This window comes from Trichoplusia ni, chromosome 15 (genome assembly GCF_003590095.1).
Source record: "Trichoplusia ni isolate ovarian cell line Hi5 chromosome 15, tn1, whole genome shotgun sequence".
NCBI classification, from domain to species: Eukaryota; Metazoa; Arthropoda; class Insecta; order Lepidoptera; family Noctuidae; genus Trichoplusia; species Trichoplusia ni.
The window spans coordinates 9,344,115-9,366,456 of NC_039492.1; the positions used below are offsets into that span (position 1 = coordinate 9,344,115).

The 22,342-nt window shown below is 35.4% G+C and overlaps 1 protein-coding gene across 9 annotated transcripts in view; it reads left to right on the forward strand.

The window, feature by feature from the left end:
• The window catches only part of LOC113501046 (rab11 family-interacting protein 4), a 94,690-nt gene that overhangs the window by 57,350 nt on the left and 14,998 nt on the right, over window positions 1-22,342 (forward strand). For all 9 annotated transcript variants that reach the window (XM_026882031.1, XM_026882030.1, XM_026882029.1 and 6 more), the window contains 2 exons: window positions 5,445-5,483; window positions 5,823-5,940. In XM_026882031.1, the coding sequence (XP_026737832.1) occupies window positions 5,445-5,483; window positions 5,823-5,940 (157 nt within the window). The remainder of the gene's footprint in view (window positions 1-5,444; window positions 5,484-5,822; window positions 5,941-22,342) is intronic.

The window sequence follows — 22,342 nt, forward strand, 5'->3', positions numbered from 1 at the left end:
ATTAACCCTAGAAAGATAGTCTGCGTAAAATTGACGCATGCATTCTTGAAATATTGCTCTCTCTTTCTAAATAGCGCGAATCCGTCGCTGTGCGTTTAGGACATCTCAGTCGCCGCTTGGAGCTCCCGTGAGGCGTGCTTGTCAATGCGGTAAGTGTCACTGATTTTGAACTATAACGACCGCGTGAGTCAAAATGACGCATGATTATCTTTTACGTGACTTTTAAGATTTAACTCATACGATAATTATATTGTTATTTCATGTTCTACTTACGTGATAACTTATTATATATATATTTTCTTGTTATAGATATCGTGAACTAATATATAATAAAATGGGTAGTTCTTTAGACGATGAGCATATCCTCTCTGCTCTTCTGCAAAGCGATGACGAGCTTGTTGGTGAGGATTCTGACAGTGAAATATCAGATCACGTAAGTGAAGATGACGTCCAGAGCGATACAGAAGAAGCGTTTATAGATGAGGTACATGAAGTGCAGCCAACGTCAAGCGGTAGTGAAATATTAGACGAACAAAATGTTATTGAACAACCAGGTTCTTCATTGGCTTCTAACAAAATCTTGACCTTGCCACAGAGGACTATTAGAGGTAAGAATAAACATTGTTGGTCAACTTCAAAGTCCACGAGGCGTAGCCGAGTCTCTGCACTGAACATTGTCAGATCTCAAAGAGGTCCGACGCGTATGTGCCGCAATATATATGACCCACTTTTATGCTTCAAACTATTTTTTACTGATGAGATAATTTCGGAAATTGTAAAATGGACAAATGCTGAGATATCATTGAAACGTCGGGAATCTATGACAGGTGCTACATTTCGTGACACGAATGAAGATGAAATCTATGCTTTCTTTGGTATTCTGGTAATGACAGCAGTGAGAAAAGATAACCACATGTCCACAGATGACCTCTTTGATCGATCTTTGTCAATGGTGTACGTCTCTGTAATGAGTCGTGATCGTTTTGATTTTTTGATACGATGTCTTAGAATGGATGACAAAAGTATACGGCCCACACTTCGAGAAAACGATGTATTTACTCCTGTTAGAAAAATATGGGATCTCTTTATCCATCAGTGCATACAAAATTACACTCCAGGGGCTCATTTGACCATAGATGAACAGTTACTTGGTTTTAGAGGACGGTGTCCGTTTAGGATGTATATCCCAAACAAGCCAAGTAAGTATGGAATAAAAATCCTCATGATGTGTGACAGTGGTACAAAGTATATGATAAATGGAATGCCTTATTTGGGAAGAGGAACACAGACCAACGGAGTACCACTCGGTGAATACTACGTGAAGGAGTTATCAAAGCCTGTGCACGGTAGTTGTCGTAATATTACGTGTGACAATTGGTTCACCTCAATCCCTTTGGCAAAAAACTTACTACAAGAACCGTATAAGTTAACCATTGTGGGAACCGTGCGATCAAACAAACGCGAGATACCGGAAGTACTGAAAAACAGTCGCTCCAGGCCAGTGGGAACATCGATGTTTTGTTTTGACGGACCCCTTACTCTCGTCTCATATAAACCGAAGCCAGCTAAGATGGTATACTTATTATCATCTTGTGATGAGGATGCTTCTATCAACGAAAGTACCGGTAAACCGCAAATGGTTATGTATTATAATCAAACTAAAGGCGGAGTGGACACGCTAGACCAAATGTGTTCTGTGATGACCTGCAGTAGGAAGACGAATAGGTGGCCTATGGCATTATTGTACGGAATGATAAACATTGCCTGCATAAATTCTTTTATTATATACAGCCATAATGTCAGTAGCAAGGGAGAAAAGGTTCAAAGTCGCAAAAAATTTATGAGAAACCTTTACATGAGCCTGACGTCATCGTTTATGCGTAAGCGTTTAGAAGCTCCTACTTTGAAGAGATATTTGCGCGATAATATCTCTAATATTTTGCCAAATGAAGTGCCTGGTACATCAGATGACAGTACTGAAGAGCCAGTAACGAAAAAACGTACTTACTGTACTTACTGCCCCTCTAAAATAAGGCGAAAGGCAAATGCATCGTGCAAAAAATGCAAAAAAGTTATTTGTCGAGAGCATAATATTGATATGTGCCAAAGTTGTTTCTGACTGACTAATAAGTATAATTTGTTTCTATTATGTATAAGTTAAGCTAATTACTTATTTTATAATACAACATGACTGTTTTTAAAGTACAAAATAAGTTTATTTTTGTAAAAGAGAGAATGTTTAAAAGTTTTGTTACTTTATAGAAGAAATTTTGAGTTTTTGTTTTTTTTTAATAAATAAATAAACATAAATAAATAGTTTGTTGAATTTATTATTAGTATGTAAGTGTAAATATAATAAAACTTAATATCTATTCAAATTAATAAATAAACCTCGATATACAGACCGATAAAACACATGCGTCAATTTTACGCATGATTATCTTTAACGTACGTCACAATATGATTATCTTTCTAGGGTTAAAAAAGCGTTGTTGTTCTTAAAGAAAAGCTTGAATACAATCTAGATTTAAAAAAAACAGTTGACATTATATCATCTATTCTCTGCCCTCTGTCGTGTTTTATTTAAAATTCGTTTATCGAATAAGCAACATGTTTCAAATCACATCACTATTAGTTCAATTCCACGACCTGTCAAAAAATCGTTCTTAAAATTATCAGTGTAGGTATTTGTTTCATACTTCACTATACGTTCCTTTCCGTCGTGCTTTGCCTACCAGACAGTCGTCTATCGTTAAAACGTATCATACAATTAGGCATTAGTCATTTATAACCAACGTAATCAACTGATAATCTCACAATGCTGGCTCACGTAATTCCCGCGTACACCGCGTAAGTGAATATGAAGTAATTGCTTGACGAGCCAGTCGTTACCCACATACATTTTAAAATATTTCCTTCTTTCTAACGCACAAAACACCTGTATACAGTTAATACCGGACATGCGTCCAATTACCTTAATTAACTCAGATATTCGTTGAACTATTTGCATGTTTTAGGTTTGCCGTGCAATAGGTTTTAATATTTAGTCAGTGAGTCTTTCGTGACAACAATAGGATATTTAACAAAAAAAAACTGTTTTTTCCTTCAGACAGTCCCAAAAAAAATTATACGTATTTTCCATTTTATCATATCATTAAAAAGTATCTAAAATTCAAAGCACATAAGATGATTAAAAGTGTGGTAGTGGGGATAGTAACGTCACTTGCTAGTAAAAATTGTACTGGTAACTGACGTCACACGAGATTTTAAATCACTGTATCCCCTTCATTTTGTTTACGAGATAATAGAAAATACACATAACCAATATATTTGGAAATCTGTCTGACGAACTAAACAGTTTTTTTGTCAATACCCTATTAAAGACTCTGTGTTAAGAATAAAAAGCACGTGTAAATTGATGATGCCGGTGTAATGACTGATTCATGCTCAGCAAACAAATAACCGAGCTTTGGATTCAATTAACATCCTTATGGTTGTAATTCTAATTAGTGTCAAGTACCTTTCTGTCTTGCATGATAACCATGGTTTTTTAAATTCTAGGTGACGGGAATTTCAATAAGCGATTGTCAACCCAGATTTTTAACCCCCGCTTCACGATATTAAAACTACATTCTGTTGTTAGATAGTATAGTATAGCTATTATTATCTAAGGCTGCATTTCCACCAGAGATGCGCGAAAATGCGTAGCGAGGGATGAGTTTTTAAAGAACTTATAGAATCGCTTCATTTACTTCGAATCTGACATCAAAGCTTTGGTGGAAACAGCTCAGCGGACACCCTCGCACGACACATTTCCATCGCACATCTCTCGTGGAAACACAGCCTAACGAGTCAATTTTTAACAAGTTTCCATAGCTATCGATCTAGCCAATACTTCAAGTTTCCAATAAGTTTGTTGTAAATTGTAATTTGAAGATTTTAAATGAAGAACAGAGCGTTTTGTATCACCACGTGGGCAGAACCTTGGATTTCAACTGAAAGTAACAAATGATTTATTATTTTAACAATCATGGTTTTTGTTCTGATACCTTATTGAAAAGACCATGGTCGAAGCAGCCCACAAACGTCTATTTATTTATAAAACTCCCGCCATTTTACGTGTAGGAGCACTGAAGCTGTTAAACCACATGCGATTATCTATTCTGTTCGTTAAAGTAATCTAGATAGTCATCAATGAGGTATTTATCCAATAAAGAACTAGAAATCGGTTGTCGCTAACATTCTCGTAAAAATATATGCGTTGTTTGTAACCATATGCGTAGAGATATAAGCAACGTTATACAAAATTAAAACAGACATTATCTAATCTCTATGGAAGGAAAACATTCTTTTTCGAAAATATGTAGCTAAATCAAAAGCCTCCAATGCCTTTGACCTTAAAACTATACACCAAAGAAAACATTCTAGCCACCAAGAAAACAGGAATCAATAAACATTCATTTAAAACCTTATCTCCTTACACTGTAAGAAGATACAGGACGTGCATCCGACCAATTTAATGAAGCAAGTTATTGCTTACACCATTCCCTTGCCTATTAGTATGCAACATTCGTGCTGCATTATAGCCCTATATACTTTTACCGCGATGATACTTGCGTACTACGTGACTGTACCTATGTACTTAGTACTTACTTGTACGTTAATTATACAGGGTGTAACGTTCTGATAAGTTGCTATTGTGTTTATAGTGAGTCACTTTTGGTCACAAATCAAATGAAACATTATTTTAACCGTTCTTTTATACTGGCTGGCTATACCTTACTCAGTGATAAGTTGAAACATTTTTAATCTAAATAGCAGAAAAAGCATGCAATAATCTCTGTATAAAACTTTTAATGTCACATCAAAGTTTTATTTTTCAAAACCGTCAGAAATTGTTGTTTCTTCATAGAATTAATCGTAAAAAGGTACGAAATATTATTATTTAAGCTTCGGACGTCGTTATTTGGCCAGTAGAACACCAACCATACAAAGACTGCAAACCGTTAATTAAAGTCATAGGATATCCGTTTGCTGTATCGATATCTGCTAATCAGTTTACTGTTTTGAAGTGAAATGTTTTCACAAATGGCCGCCTGACATTCTCTTATTCTTAGGAAAATATAATTTTAATATGTGATAAAAACTTATGCAAAATTTTTCTTGAAGCAAGTTAACTTTTGGTGTTAGTCCCTCCATGGAAGCTACAATTCTAAGTAGAAGTACATATAATAATAATCGAAAAAAAAAATTATGCGTTAGAAGAATGACGTAATCTGCTAGGTATTAAATTATTATTTACCTTGAAATATAATGCTATGCATTTGGAACCAAACACAACCACAAATTATGTTGCTCGTAAGAGCCTCCACAAAAACATCATTAGTACCTACTTACTGTCGTTTTTTTTACTCACAAAATTAATACATTATTTTTTGTTTCAGCTCTGGGAAGCGACAAATCGGCTCCAATGTCTTAGCTAGGTAAGCTAAAAGACCTATTGTATTGCGTTAAAAATATTTATAATTAAAACTAATGTTGATTGAACACCGCTACTGCTGCCACCTACACTCATTACAGTGCAAATCACTGGGAGCGCCATCTATGGAACACATGTTGTACTACTAAGTTTTTACCAAGAGAACCCATATAAATAGTTCAAAACGTAACCACAGATGGCGTTGTAGTTTCCTCACAAGCTCATTAGATGTCGCTACTTAAAGCAGATCACAGGTGGCCCTATTAATTTAATAGACAATAATTTGACTAATGGATGCTAGCCTAATAAAATGAGAGTAATATGATGAGTGGTATTGTTTCAGCCAATTATACCGGTCGTCGTCGTTTAACTCCTCGGGTTGCGGCTCGGGCGGGGAGCCAGCGGACGACATGTACTCCGATGTGTCACTAGAAGAAGACGTCCAAGGTCTCAATTATAAGGTCAGTGATAGAGTATCTATAATTGTGTATGGATACCAAGAAGTTATGTTTTTAGACTTCCGTTATTAATTATCTATTTTTTAAATCCGCTGTGTAGATACTTATACAGCTCGATAACAAGTAGGTAGCGCACAATCTAAGCTTAAAACTAGACTTAGACTTTTATTTGGAAGGTGTTAAAAAAGTTTCGCCATTTAGCTACTAAGCTACGCTATAGAGCAGTACAAACTTTAATAAAGGTCAATGCAGATGTCAGACAAGGAAACTTTGCTGTTTTTGTCTCCAATTTTATTGATCAGGATATATTTGAGGAAAGCTATTTATAGTATCGGATAACTGTCATAATTATATTTATTGGTTTCAAAAACAATTTATTTACCTTAGCAAATAAACCTTCAAAGCCACTAATTAACTTCGTTTCAACAATTATAATACTAGAGACGTGTGTCCTACAAATTCCTACTAATATTATCAACGCGAAAGTTTGTATATTTCACGCAAAAATCACTGAAGGGATTTAAACGAAACTTAGTATCTACAGATAGTTTAAAACCAGGATGAACACATAAGATAGTTATTATGTGTTTAACGTTTAAATGTTCCTTGTGACGGATCCTTAGTCCAAGCTGGTCCGAACACGGAACAGGCGCAACTAGTAATAAAAATAATCCCCATAAATAATGAAACTCAGATCCCGCTTTTGCTGCTTTGCTTTACTAAGTTAATTATCAATGTAGGTAAGCAGCAAGTCGAGGTCCGAACCCCATCGAGCGAGGGTGCCCTCAGTTAGCTTTTCTCTTTGCTCTGGCTGGAGGCTGGTAAAGTCTCGGTAAAAAGTTCTTTAAAGCTGTGAAAGCGCTAAAATAAGCTTTTTTCTATTATCAATTCTTTAATATTGCCCAACGAAGGACACTCACCAATTTGATTATTTTCAAAAAGGTAGGTACTAGGTCAAAATTTTCAATTCGTTGCAGAAAGCAGCATATATATATATAATACATTGAGATCTATATTTGTTTTTCGATCCTACAGATAGGTGAAACTTTGTTTGTTTCTACTTACGCAAAGCAACGGTATTCAGAATGACCGGCCTTCGCCAAAACATGTCGTATAGTACCGACTAACAAGTGAGCTACACAAAGGACAAACATCTTAGTTTACTACGCCGATTACAAACAATCGTATGAATCACGTGCGTCCATTCATGCTTAACATTATTCTTCGTTACGAAGACTTTTTTCTGAGAAAACTGTAAATTGTAATGTGAAGTTAGGTGTTTATCTGTTATTGTCATCGTATTACGTCAACTTCCTTTAGAAATACGCGTCAACCTGTTGTACACAGATTAGCAATTAGGCTATAAAATTTAAAGTAGCCATGTACTTACATAGTGAATGTGTTAAGCTTTTTTGGATGGGATACATATCTATCACGTATATTTATCTGGGCTGCCCGGCTAGTTTTGGACCCCTTAAATTTCTTATTATTAATAATATGAAGATTAATATGATTAATATGAAGTTAATAGTTTTAACGTTATTCAAATTATTAAACTTATAAAATACCAGTAGCAAAGGCCTTCAAATAGTTTAAATATTTTTAGTTCTTATTTTACAATTTTTGGCATTTTGCTGTTTTTGGACTCTAAAAATCATCTCCAAATTCTCATTTAAAACTCTTGCGCTATCGTAGTCAATGTTCTGTTGTTACGGATAAAAATATTAAACCAGCTCATCTCCAATCAATCACTAAGTGCGTACCTCCGTGTGAGTATGATTTTTCCCAGTACAGGGTTTAGTTACCGGTAAAATTATGGTTTTTGCTAATCTATTAACTGTTTTCCTACGTCAAACAAACGTCTAAACCACGTCAAATCAATGATTCATTCGGCATGTGTAATAACACAAAGAGAATCATTAAATTCATGTTAATACATAGAATTATTATTTTACTGTCCTGTATTATTTCTGTCCTACTGTATCCTCCTCTATGAGTATTACGCGTAACTAGATCTTATCAATGAATCATCATAATCTTCAACCTAGCCTTTTCCCAACTATGTTATCGTCTTCTGCTGTTTCTACACGAAGCGACTGCCTATCTGACCTTCCGAAACAAGTTACTTGATCACCACAATACAGTTAGACTGATTTTCAGGCTGAAATGAATCATCATAAAAACAAACAAAAATAAAACTAAAATTGGTATTTATAAAATCTAATTTAAACTTTGGTATTCATCAAAGCAAGGTCACTCTGGATCATTGCCAACTTCCAAAATATATTTTGCTCACTTGCAAATTTTAGCGCTGACAACACTTTACACGATCTTTTCACGATAGAAGTCGATAATAAATCTTCCAACCATTAAAAAATAAAGTTCGATTTTAGAAATTGTTTATATCTTCAAAGTTACTCGTAAAAGTCTTGAATGAATAGAACATGTTTAAAAATAGCAAAATAATAATTTAAGTCAGGGTTATCTATTTTAATCTTTAAACATCTATGCCAAGGATCCAGGATGTATGTACTTCATAAAACTAGATAAGTAGATATTGCTTTAATCTACATTCCTTGTACACAAAATAATCGAAGCAAAAACCAAACAAAAGACAAAACAATTTATTTAAGCAAATCGATACCTATCTTCTCAAATGTGACAATATTAGTGTGTAGTAGGTACCCATAATCTCTGTTCAATGACCTCATTAAAACCTCATTGTATATTACCAAAGGAAGGGGGTCCAAACAATGCCCGTGCCGCTTCATTTAATAGTCTTACCTAGTGCGGCAGTAATGGACGACGGAAACGGTCTCTCAGCTGCGCGTACGCCACTTCCGGTCAGATGCGTGCCCGGCCAGCGATATATGATTTATTTAAAATTAGAATCCTGTGTAAATACTAAACAGATATGAGCTTTTGCGTCCCGATATGGAAGCTAAGGCAATGTAAACAAATCGTTCGTTGCAGGAAATCGTGAATGACACAACTTTTGTCGTTACGTAAGTTTAGTTGCAACCATAGAAATCTAAATAACAAGGTAATAGAAATGGCATACACCGCGGCGATCTATCGAAACGCATGTCGCCGGTGGGCGGGGCTTCAACACATTTACAGCTAATAACTACGCAATCAAGCAAACATTAACATCGAGAAGACCAAGCAAACAACACTAGGCCGTACGTCTAATGCAATAAGGTTGACTTTGTCGTTGTATGGATTCACTAACTCACACAGTCATTGCATTTTTTTGCATTAGTTGTAGTGATTACGTAAACTACACTAGGGATTGACTACGGATCCGAAATATAATGAAAGACGAAATTATGAGTGATAATGTTTTTTGTTGTATTCTTCTATGGATTACATTATAATATGTAACTACTTACAAAAAAAAATTCGCTAATTGTCGGTTGACAAAAAAAAATATTATTAGGAAATACTTGGTACCTAGGTAGGTTTGGTTTAGAGATGCGCCGAATAACTATTCGGTATTCGGTATTCGGCGTATTCGGCAATTTTTTCACTATTCGTATTCGGCCGAATTATTCGGTTTGGTGCCGAATATATTCGGTTCTTTTTTTCTCCGCCACATTACCCGATGTAGAACTAAAAGATATAACTTATTCTGTTATAAGTCTACGGAATACTATGAAACTTTAAACCAAAAATCAACATATTTATTTCTTAAACAACCACATTTTACTTACAACTTTCTAGTTAATATTTATTTTTAAAAAATATTTCAACCCTAGGCCAAGATAATAATCCCTACTAATATTATAATTGCGAAAGTAACTCTGTCTGTCCGTCTGTTACCCTTTCACGTCTAAACCACTGAACTGATTTTAATGAAATTTGGTACAGAGATAGAGTTGGCCTTGAGAAAGAACATAGAATAGTTTTTATCCCGGACTTTTGAAGAGTTCTCTTGGAAACGCAATATAACCGACCTCGACGCGGGCGAAAAGCTGTTAATATTTATTTCTGAAACTAAACAGTTAGCACTTAAAAATAACATTTTTTTTAATGTTTAATCTTGCGGGCAGCAAGTAAGGACATGTTGAAACCTGTTTACGCGACGACGCAAAAAAAATTGAACCGAATAGTTCGGCCGAATATTCGGTTCGGTAAACCTTAAACCGAATAGTATTCGGCATTCGGTTATTCGGTGAAACCACTATTCGGCGCATCTCTAGTTTGGTTTATAAGGTGACTTTTTAGTCGTCTTACAAAAGCAGCCCAGTTCATGTATCGAATGACTAGTAAACGTTCATAATAAAAATATAGGTATTTATGAGATTTGGATAAATTTAAATTGCAATTTTTATTCAATGCTATGCTATAGCGCATGGCGTACTTTTTGAAACATTCAGTTGCGAGCGCGGTCCGAGCCGTAAAAATGAAGAGGGGCGCGGGCGGCGGCGGACGGCAAGTTATCAAGCATGCAACTAATTTCATAGTGTATGTATATTCGGCCTAAGTTGTAGGGTACCAATTTCGTTTACCCGTGGTAGTCATCCACTTGTCTTTTGTATTTATTTGCATCCTGCGGGATTCTGAAATAAAAATATATTCAATAATATGTTCACAAAAACGAACGACTATTAAAATTGTTACTTTTCGTATACAATGTTCATTTTGGATAATTTGTCCGCACTTAACCACATCACTATTTCCGACAGTTTTGTGCGGCCGTACCACTACAAATACGATCGCATTGATAAATATTATTTTTCGTTATACATTTCTCTTTTTACAACGGTGCATTTCTGTAAGTCTCTTACTGCAGAGGCAATGATTAGTAAAGAATGCAATTGTTGCAGGATGGTGCGATATAAATATGGTTTATAATGAAGGTTATGTTTTGAAATTTAATTTTGCAATAACATCAATATTACTGCAATAATTTACTTACCGATAAAATGTTATCTATTTATTTATGTTATTACACGATGCAGATGAATTTCCAGCCTGAGAAACGCCGCAAAACACCATTTTTAGTGGTTCTTGCTGTGACGACGATCCGCGAGCGACTGAGCGTAAGTTCGCGCGCTGGTGTCGTCCAAGACACCAGTGTGGCGACAAGGTCACGCGGCGTTGGCACTTCTATTACCTTGTTATTTAGATTTCTATGGTTGCAACAGCTTTGCGCTTAAGCTCAATTTAATGATTTTACACAAAAAAAAATATTGTTCATCATGCACAGTAGTAGGCTTTTTGACTTATCCGACTTCTCAGAAATTTTGACATCACATCATTCAGCTCCATATTTTACAAAGACTTAGTTTGGTCGGTCGATATATGATATTTGCCGAATAAGAAATCATCAAATGAATACTATCCATTCGGGTTGAGCGGACGGGAATATCAGATTTTTACTGACTAAAAGCCCTTTGTGTACCGGGGCTGCGCTAAACCTTTCGGACAATTCGGCTGGCCTAATAGGCACCGACGGGCTTGCATCTCTTTATTTCCCATGCTCGCTTCAATCAAAAAGAGAGAAGACACTTTTTTGACATGAGATATCCCTTTGACGTAAGAGACTTTGCAAGCTATTAACATTCCTGAAGTAACCTTAAAAACAACAAAACCAAGACATAATAAAGGATTTCTCTAAATCAAAATACACAAAGTAACTAAACTTATCTTCGCCTAGTGTAGTAATCATAGCTCAAGTTATCTTTCGCAGTGTGATAACCTATGATATCCAAAGTACACGAAATGGCAAACATTACTATTTGATCTACAGCACTTTGATAAGCAACAACTTGTATTGTAAATAAGCACAAGGGTAAAGTTCAGACAATAGTAAAGATACAATGACACTTCGAAAAGGGTAAAAATAAAGTTAAGAATATCGAAGAACCTAACTACAAGATAACATGACTGTATTTAAGTTTAACAATATTCAGTCTGTTGTATACAAACACTCACCTAAAATAGCTTTAAGAGAGATACTTCCCAAAATGCAATAACGAGAAAATGAAAATGCAATCGAAACTTTCATTTCAAAAGTTGACAATAGGTGCTACGTCGCTGCTCCTAAAACACTCAAGAAGGTACTTACCACTCTTGCCAAAATCTGTTATATTTAAATTCCTCTCAAATTCAAAGCACTCTTCCATCAAAAGATCTTACTCTTACAATGTCGAGAATAAAGCCAACAAGTACAGACTCTGATTATGTGGACTCTAGTCTCAAGGGACGGCGTACAAGGCACCCGACGTAGGCGAATATACCATTCAACTTCTACCCGTTAGAAACCTTCGCAATTTCAACCTTATCCCATGGCAATAAGGCTGTGTTTGTTTTATAAAATGGTTGCGCCGTGTCGTGTCTCGTAATGCAGTAGACAATGCGACGGTGAAACTGCGTGCCATTGAATTTTGCATAATATCTACTAGTCCTGTGTTAATGTTGTTATAATCGTGAATTTTGTTAGATAAATGTCTTATACATTGTCCAGAACGTTCTGAATTTCCAGGACTTTTTGTATAGGCCAAGATTAATTTTCTTTAAGTTTCACACAGTCTGAAAACAAGCAATTTGTTAAGTGAATATCGACTAACAGTAAATACGTCACAGTGAAATAATCAATTACTTATTCTTAAACAAAAACAATAAGAATCAAAAATATTTCTACTTGCTACTTTATTTATTTTTCCTTTTTTTACAACAAATCTCACACTAAGCAATATAATCCTGTAGTGGGGGTTTGCAGATAACGTAGATTCTTGGATCACACAAATGCTTCTCTTACGCAAGGATCGAACCCGCGGCTCATTTGTAGTAGTAACCACTCAACTATCCTTGTATTCGTCTACAAACATATTTATTACAAAAATCTAAAAGATCAACTTATTCCTGAAGTATATTCAGCAGATTAGCAACAGATAGTGTAACATCAATCTTTTGTTTGAACATTCGAGAATGATCGATTGTCACGCACGTCAAACTCACGCGCATGTTTGATAACACTGAACACTCGCTATTTTTGGTTAAATTTGGTTACTCATTCATATAGGATGTGGTGAACTTGAAGATTTTACATGATTTAAGATATTCCAAGCTGACAAGATAATCATTTATTATAATAAGGAAACAATTCGAAAAAATTGATTCAATTTTTATAGTTCAGAAGTAATTATTTTCTCAAAATTCCTTTTCCAATATTTGCGAAGATCCGAACAATACTTTTTAAATTAATATCAGTTTACGTATTTAGAAGTCTAGGTAGAACAAAAACAACTTAATATTTGTGAAACATGACAAACATTTTTGGGGAGTTATGTGAAAAAAATAACTCGGCCATGTAGTTGTCTGCCTATTTATAAACTAGTCTTTGTTTACTCAACATCTAATTAAAAATTAAATGAATCATATTCAGTAGTTGACCTTACTGATAAATCTGAGCGAATCGCAACAGACTACTAAAAAGGATGCATACGTGATAAATATGCAGTGAAGGAAACGTCCGTTCAAATCAATGTTTAACCAGATAATGAACTGTAATCGTTCACGAAAATATGTCACTGTTTTTTCTCGTTATAATAAACATTTGGTTGTTGAATCTCAATCCATTACGAATAAAGACGACAAAAGATGTAGTATCAAAATCTTGATTGCTTTTTGCTTTTATTGGAGCATCCATTGCCTATATTGCGCACGCTCAATTGTAGTCTTAAGCTCGTTGTTATGGACGATAAGTCGTGTAAGCCCCTATTGCACAAAGTAATATGCTTTGAGATATGCGGGGTGCTCAAAACTTCGGGGAATACAATCGCATAAGTAGACCCCATGCAATTCACACCCCAACCAAAAGCGAACAAAATTCAATTAAGTATTCGGATTAACATTATTTTGCGTAACGCAGTATTTCGATCCCAATCTCTCGGAGAGCCTACCTCATTTATTTAATGTTACGTTAGGCAAATCTAATTAGTATTCGAGTACTAAACAATGGTTTAGTGCAGACTTGCGTGCAGTGGGAGGCGGCGTGGGTGGTCCCATATCTGTGCCAAGGATGTCGGGAACAGACAAATATCTGACTGCGATTACACGCAAAGCCAAAGTGGAGAATTGTAACTAAAGCGATACTGGACTATGTACAACACGACATGTCTACTATCACATAAACTTTGAGTTACTGCGCATTCATTACTGCATGGATAGACGAGTGCGTCTGTCGGTGCGCGTCGTGTTTCGGGATCGATCCCCGCGTAGGATAAACATTTGTGTAATCCGCGCAATGCTTGTCCTGAGTCTAGGTGTCTTTGAGCATGTGACTTGCATGTTTGGGAAACTTCCCGCCGATAAAAGGTTTAAATTCCGTATTCTTATCAAGTAATCATTTAAGATGCTAGGTTACCTCTAAACGTCTGTTAATTGGACTAGAATAACATTACACATACATATTACAAGAGTTAACTAACCAAAAAACTTAACCACATCGTACTACAAAGAGGCAATAAAACATAATTTCCGCCTCATCAAAAGACACTTCCATTTTTAATGAATGCATTCATAGCATAATTTGATGTTAATCTCAGTGCTTACAATTATGATTCTTACATGGTATTGCAGCATTGCATCAGGCTCGCATTCCCAAAGCATGTCGATGCTATCACAGCCGTCTATCAAACTTATCAAGCACATCGGGCAGCGGGAGGTGTAACACAGGCGGGTATTATCTAACCCCAGTCTGCAGTACGACGTACGACAAAACATAGTAGTGTGAAACGGAAAGTGGTGCGAACGAACGCGTGCGAAATACAAACATATTGTGTGCAGATGACGAGAACCTTACACACAACGAGACATACACACAGTAATTACGTATTACAGAACATGACACCGTTTATTCTAATTAATTTTGTGTTATCAAAGTTGATCGTTGCGTGCGCACGTTTCAGCGCTAATCTGCCTCATTACGTATGCTGCCTTCCGTCACTTTCGTATAACTTCTTTTGCTTATCTCGAGTCCTTCGCTTGCTTCCTTAATTTCTTTTCGCCACTGTATAATTTCACGAACGAAAACTTTAAAACGAGAACATTGAAATAAGATCGCATTGCCTATAAATAGTTCACATAAATCTAAACCTACGTAAGTCTAGTTAAAGTGATCCCGGTTTAATTAAAATTTATGTTCACCTCAAAGAACACATTTGAAACACGATACTTAAAATAATCAAAGGTCTGCGATCATTGGGCATTCATCTAGTCGTGTGAACGTTATACAATCCCGCCATTTGTGTTAGCAATTCAGTTGTTTTGTAAAACTTAGAATTGTACTGTTTAGGTAGCAGAAAACTAAATTTACTCAGGGCAGGGGGCAACGTCACACATATAGGTCAGTCATACGTCACCGTAGGAGAGCAATTGATTTGGTTTTTGGGGCGCAAAGATCGGCTCGCGGTGTGAACGTGTACATTTGCAGATCTAGGCGAGATATCTTCTAACCATTGTTATTACGGCTGTAATTACACCGTGAGATGACACTTGTTGGAATCCAGGAAATGTCTTGGAGTGGTAAATAAGTAGCGAATTAATTTAGTCGGTCTGCAGCGACTACCAAAATAATGAGTAAAGTTTTTGTCCCGATATTGCGATTTGCTCCTCTTCAAGGAGGTTTTTTATAAGGTTAATACAGTATTTTTTTCAGTCTGTTTTAGTAAAGTGTTAAGTATATAGTAGTAATTCTATAAATATTCTTTAATAGAAATTGTATGAGACAACTGTCCAAATTAAACGATGACATGTCTCATGTTAGTGGTTTTTACTTATAGCATGCACTTTGAACCTATCTGTACAGACGTTGATTGTTCCAGGTATATCTGAATTTATTTTGACCAATCATTGGTTTGTTTTTAATTTTAAGATGCTGATATTTATCGTCAGACGCAAATTGGTCATCAAATTAATCCTGTGCTTTCTGGTTGTGATATTATATTTAAACGTGTATTGAAATAGGCGTCACAATTAAGCTATTAGTTTAATAAAATACATTTATACAATTTTTACATATACACACATATTATAACAATGTAAATAAAGGGTACTTTGAATATTTGATCTAATTTAGTTCCTGACATTGTATAGTTGGAAAAATAACATCAAGCCGTATAAAATTAAAAATAGGTGTTATCTGAAACACCATGAGGTTATATCATACACTGCATTTATTTTTAAGGTCACTGTCTTCTATATAGAGTGGGGTTCAGCCTTGAACCTTGCGAGGTCGTCCGTATGCTGCCCAAGCGGCACCGAGTGCGGAAACTTCGCAAGAAATCCTCCTTGCTGTCATTACCGTAGTACTGGCCACTTATAAATGTAAAAAGCTGCTCTATTTTTAAATTATTCCTTTGTTTATGGTATTAGGCTGGCTAAAGTTTAAAAGAGGTTTACTTAAATAGGTTTTATGTTAAGCCGAAGAAGGTATTATTTGATGGGAATCGCAGCCGATTTTCGTTTTATAAAAAGATGCTTCAAATTGAACCAACATATATGTGTTTTTTTATCTTCCCATCTCGGTTCCTTATTTTAATTTAGAGTTTTATGGTCTGTGAGGCTCTTAAGTTAATATAAAAATCAGGCAAACGACAAAAACATTCGTAATAAAAAAAAAACATTCATACTGACATAAACACTGCGTTCAAAACATTTCTCGTTAACGTCGCAATCCCATTATTATGGGACCCTCCAACGTTTCCCCTCTTTCCAATCTTTTAATAAATGAGTAACGGGGAATACCGAAAACTTTAACATTGCATGAGAAAATAACATAAAAGCTAACTGCGATGTACAGTTTTGTATACGGACAATAATATAATTTAAATAAACAATAAAATATGTTACAAGTAATATTGTGAGAGTCTTGAAAACCAAAACAAATCGAACGAATTCAATCATGATAGAGTCTTATTGAAACAGTTTTAAGCACTGAGGTATGAATAACATTAAACTGGAGTTTTGTACCTGAACATTTAGGCTGTGATGCAGTAGTATTTACCACTTATTTCTGTACCTATAACCAATTTCGAGGGAAAATTTATCAAATATTATTAAGTTTAAAAAAAACTATTATTACTATTTTCCTTGATGAAAGATGCCGTATGCGGAAATTAGGTATAGATTAATCGCTGAACCTAGTACCCAGGTAGGTAGTAATGAATTTGTTACGTTCACAGAGTTTCCCATGAGCAAACTACGGCAATGCGACAAAAAGATCAATTAAAAGTTTGCGAAGAAAATTCGCGCAAATGCAGTAAGAAACGACTTTGATTGAAACTGCAATCGCTGAGAATAATACACAGTATCCGTACCTATGCGAAATTGATAGATATCTATATCATTAAATATAATTAGTATAATTAGTAGCTGTCCCAGAAAGCTTTGTTTTGCCATACAAACTAGCTATAGGGAAAAAAGGGGTTTGAAAAACTGACGTTGTCTCTTATTCTCGGACCTACCCAATATGCACACAAAATTTCATGAGAGTCGATCGAGCCGTTTTGGAGGAGTTCAATTTCGTACAGCTTGACACGAGAATTTCATATTATTAGATGTGTCGTTTAGTACTTATACTACAGAATATATCAAAAGTAACAGCTAAATATAAATAAAGAATTAACTATATTTAGATCCAAGAGTAAATACTTACATCTATTACCAAACTCGATAAATTACTAACAACCTGTCTATCAAATAACATTATACAGTATTAAATAAACAATTAAAGACATTAGCCAGCTTATTAAGACACGTAGAATTATAAAACTAATAACGTTTAATTAAGTCTAACGCCTGTAAATCATTTAACAATAATACGTTAATATTTTCAACGCTTGGTTTTTTTTTGAAACGACGGATGACTAGAAATACTTTAAGGCTATGCTAAATATGGCTATGATCAACATTTTAAGGAAAAAGATAAAATAATAGATTATTGATTAATCATTCTCTGCGTTAGAAAGAAATAATGTCTATGGGAAAATTATTTTCTGACGATTCAAAACGACTCTACAATTTATCCCGCCTGGTTTGAATGAGTACATCGTTACACAATCGATCGATTCCTTATGTAACGAATAGTATTGCAGTTGCAGAATCCCGACAAAAGCGTCGACACTCGCGACTCGCGGATAATTTTCTATCCATACATTTTAATGATCTATAAACACTCGGCTTTCCCTGCCAGTGAACTATGAATGCATTTCTACACAAACTTAGTTCAATAAAACATAAATCATTATAGAAAGCTGTAGATATTTCCCCATGTACTATTATAGTCCTTTTGTATAATTAGTTTTTGTGAATGATATTTGTTTGACGGCTCTACTATTTGCTACGCTCGTATTAACTTTATTAAAATGTATGAGATCGCATTGTTCCGTCAATTGTTAACTATGTTGAATAAAATTGTTTTATTTTTTATTCTCTACGTTATGAGAATGGTCTTTGTGAGGTATTTGAAAGCTTACCACGTACCCAATAGTGCGTGTTATGTCAAGTTTAATTATTTTATTAATCAACTTGTTATGTAAACGAAACAATAATAGAAAAATTAAGTCAATGTCTTAAGTAATTAAAGGGAACACTTTTCTGAATTAAAAAATCTTAGTAGTTAACTAATTTGGTAGAGTACCATTTTTCGGCTTTTTGACTTCTATCCTGCTACTTAACTTCGAATTTTAATTAATGTACATTATTTTAAAATTGCGGTATCAATTACTATTCATACGATTAGACGGTTTCTAAACGGACAAACAACGATCTACCAATTAGTATAAACATACACATCCTGTACATGCGATGAAGCCCGTCCATACGTTCATGATTTGCTTAATATAGCTCTACTTTTAAATCCTTCACCAAACTGTGAAGAAAAAAACTATTTTATAAATTCTCTTGCTTCAAATTGTTATGAAATATAATTTCGAATCAAAAACGGTTATAAAGTTCTGCGTAGATTAAATGATTACTTCACAATTTCCATTATCCGTTAAATAGAGCCGGCAATGGCATCCAATTCAAACTTCCGAGCACGAATTTCACACGGTGTGAACAATAGCCTCAATTTCGATTCTGTATTACATTTAATAACACTTTATTTCGTTATTTTTCACATTTTACGTTACTTGAAAGGAGGTTCAAACAAATACTTATTGGAGAAGGTTTTTTACAGCACAGTATGTCTTATTTATCTCCGTGGAGTTTTTATATTTGAAGTCAAAAGATTAAAACCTTTTTTGTATCACGTTTGCATACTTCAAGTATCTACTTGGCACTTAACACCTTTACATTCAAGTAATCTATGAGGCATCTAGTACACAATAATGCGGTCTATGATTGCAGCTCGGTAGAGCCGGTTATATTGTAGAGTAGATACATAATGATTTCAAGTTTTTCTATCATATTCATTTCACTTTCAGTAATAACTTTCTTCACTTTTATTGCTTTCATGTGCTTACGAGGTTCGATCGAAAGTTTAATTACTTATTATTTCGTTTATTTAATGGATAATCGCGATACTTTTAGGTCTGTGCAATTAAGCATCTGTTACAATCGTTATTACAATTTCTCTCAGTTCGCGAATAATTTAGCAAAATAATGGCTTAAAGATCGTTCGTTCGTAGAATTCAATCGTTCTCCATCTGGCGAAGTCGGACGCAATCATGATGGCCCCTCGCCCGTAAAATTACGAGATGCAAGCAGACTGGGGGAGCTTATGAAAGGGGTTATTGCCTCGGAACTATCTATCAGACGGCCGTGCATATGTGCAGGGAGCGAATAAAGTTTATTTGTATGGCGCGGTGGCGCGGCCGGCTGATAATCATGTCGTGTCAATGGGTGGGGCGCGCCGGCCAAACGCCCGCCGCCGCGCGCCGGTTAGTGCCCGCCGCGATACTGTGCCAACACCACGTACTCCGTGACAAGCCACAACTAACATTTGTTACTACTCGACATCGATAACGAGTAATACTGTGAAACTTCTCAGCTCTTCAAACAAGTCAACTCCCAAAGCAAAATAACTTCCTTGCGAAAAGAATGTCAGTGCAACCGTCGAAAAGTTTAAATCGACTTCGGCGAAGTCTCCTGTTGCCCGATATTTTAATACTTGTTTACGACGACAATTAAAGGAATTGTGTTTACACTGACCAAGGTGATCATCATAGTTTCTATCTTGGAGTATAGTGAAGCCATCTATGTGAAAAATGTGACACAGTGATTCTTTATGCAAGCAGTGTTACGTGAATGTGAAGTTTTATAATTGTATTAAAAAAGGAGAGCTGCAAAAACTATCCCTAATCTAGAGTGCCATTATAATTCTAGCTTTATCGAACGAAATATTCTAATCGTGTTTAAAAGTCAAATTACTTTACGAAATAGTGTTTAATTTATGTGTAAGTGTAGGCAAAGTTACAGTGCAATACTGGAATATATCCAAAGATAAGAGGACCGGATCTTAAATGTTTAAATCGGGTTTGTTCAATCGGTCTACCAGAGGCACGATGGGTGAGCCACTTGAGGTTGAGGACAGTTTGGAACTGGAGTACGACATGTGGGATGGACAGTTCGACTTCGTAGGCCCGCAGGGTCCTCCGCCAGAGGTCCGAGGACGGATCACCTCTGACGCGAGCCTCACGGAGGACTTGTTTACTGGAGCACCTCTAACGCCGCACATTGCCAATGGTCTGAACGGTGGGAAGAAGACCGCTGCTCATCAGTGGTGTGACAATCTGTCCGATCAAGTGAGCATTGTTAGAATCATATTTGTAAAAACTTTTGCTTCTTTCGTTGCATGAAACAAGCATTACTTTTAACTTGTGCATTTTAAAAGTTGTCTGCTGCAATTTGGTAATTTTACTATAAATGTTTATTTGCGTAACACCATCAGTCGTGACGCCTACCAAAACCATATTGTTCGTGGTTTTCCTGTTGTTTAAGTTCAGTTTCCAGTTGATTCATCAAGGAATCAGACACAATATTTCAAATACTTATATTTCAATGTATTCCCGTTAGGATTTCTACAAAATCCATTTCATGGCATTCAGAAAACAATAAAGATTGTTGAAAGTGACTCGAACTAACCGAATGCTGGCTTAGAATGTATTTAAGGTCGAAACTTTTTGTGTCACTGCAAGTGGTTCAAATTTTGTCTGTCTATCAGAAACTGATAAATATCCAGACTTCTAAGAACAGTAAGTAAACAAGAAAATGATCATTTAAAAAAATAAAACCACTTCAATTGGAACGAATTCTCTTTAATGCGAGTTATAAATGTTTGCAGTTTGAACTTTTATGTCATTTTTTTCTGAATCGATCCAGTTCAAACTATTTTAGCAAAAGAAATCGAATCTTCGATATTATGTCTGCTTGGCAACATTCTATGGAAATCAAAAGTACTTTATTATAAGCAGTCGTTTCTCGACCTGCTGGTGCCATCGCCGGCTCTGATTTGTTTACAAGTGTCACGCGATTCTGTAGGACATGAATGTTTATCGAACAAACTTTGTGTTATAGCTGGTTCGATAAGGGGCACAGAATACAGCCCTGTGGAATACCAACTTATCGATGATGATAAAACGTATAATTCTGATCGTAGATTAAAATTTTATCAGACTTTATCTCCAAGTGTTTTGATATCGCAAACACTCGTTGTTGATTTGATGATTTCAAATCTTCGAAATAGTTTAAAAAAGTAAACCTGTTAGTAAAAATATCGAACGCCTTAGAAGGGAAAAAATCTACGTAAAGCATCATTAATATGTAATAACAGTTGCTCAAAGAATATTCACACAAAATTCTCGAAAAGACGTTAGCGAAACAATACCGTAATTTAATTTATTGCTCGTAGCTATTGAGAAAGGCGTCCTGGTATGTAGAGTTACCATGTTTAGCATAATTTGCATAATGCCTCCTAACATGTAATTAGGTGCAATACAATGATGTTTTAGTTTCCTCGTTGATATTCCATAATATTTAAGTTTTTGTCATAACACGATCGTTCATTTGTTTTGTTACATGTTTTACATTCTAATGCATACGAATCTAAACCTTCTACTTTGTAGAGTAAACACGGATTGATTCGTCCTTAGTAGTAACTACCGGAATTCGTTCGTTGTCTTATATAAGACTTGTTGATAACTGTGTCACGGACAGTGCCCGTCCAGAGTACGTATTGTGCGAATAATAAGTATTGCGTGCGAATATTTAATTTTACTTCCCTTTACAAATGTTCCTGGATGTTGTAAAAACTTAGATTCTTTGCAAGTTGTAGCATAAGGTACAATAGATACCGAAGAAATACGCTTAGTCATTGAAAATTAACACACAACAATTACACTGGCAAAATACGGTGATACAAAGTTTTGTACCCTACATTTTCAAAAGTCTTCTC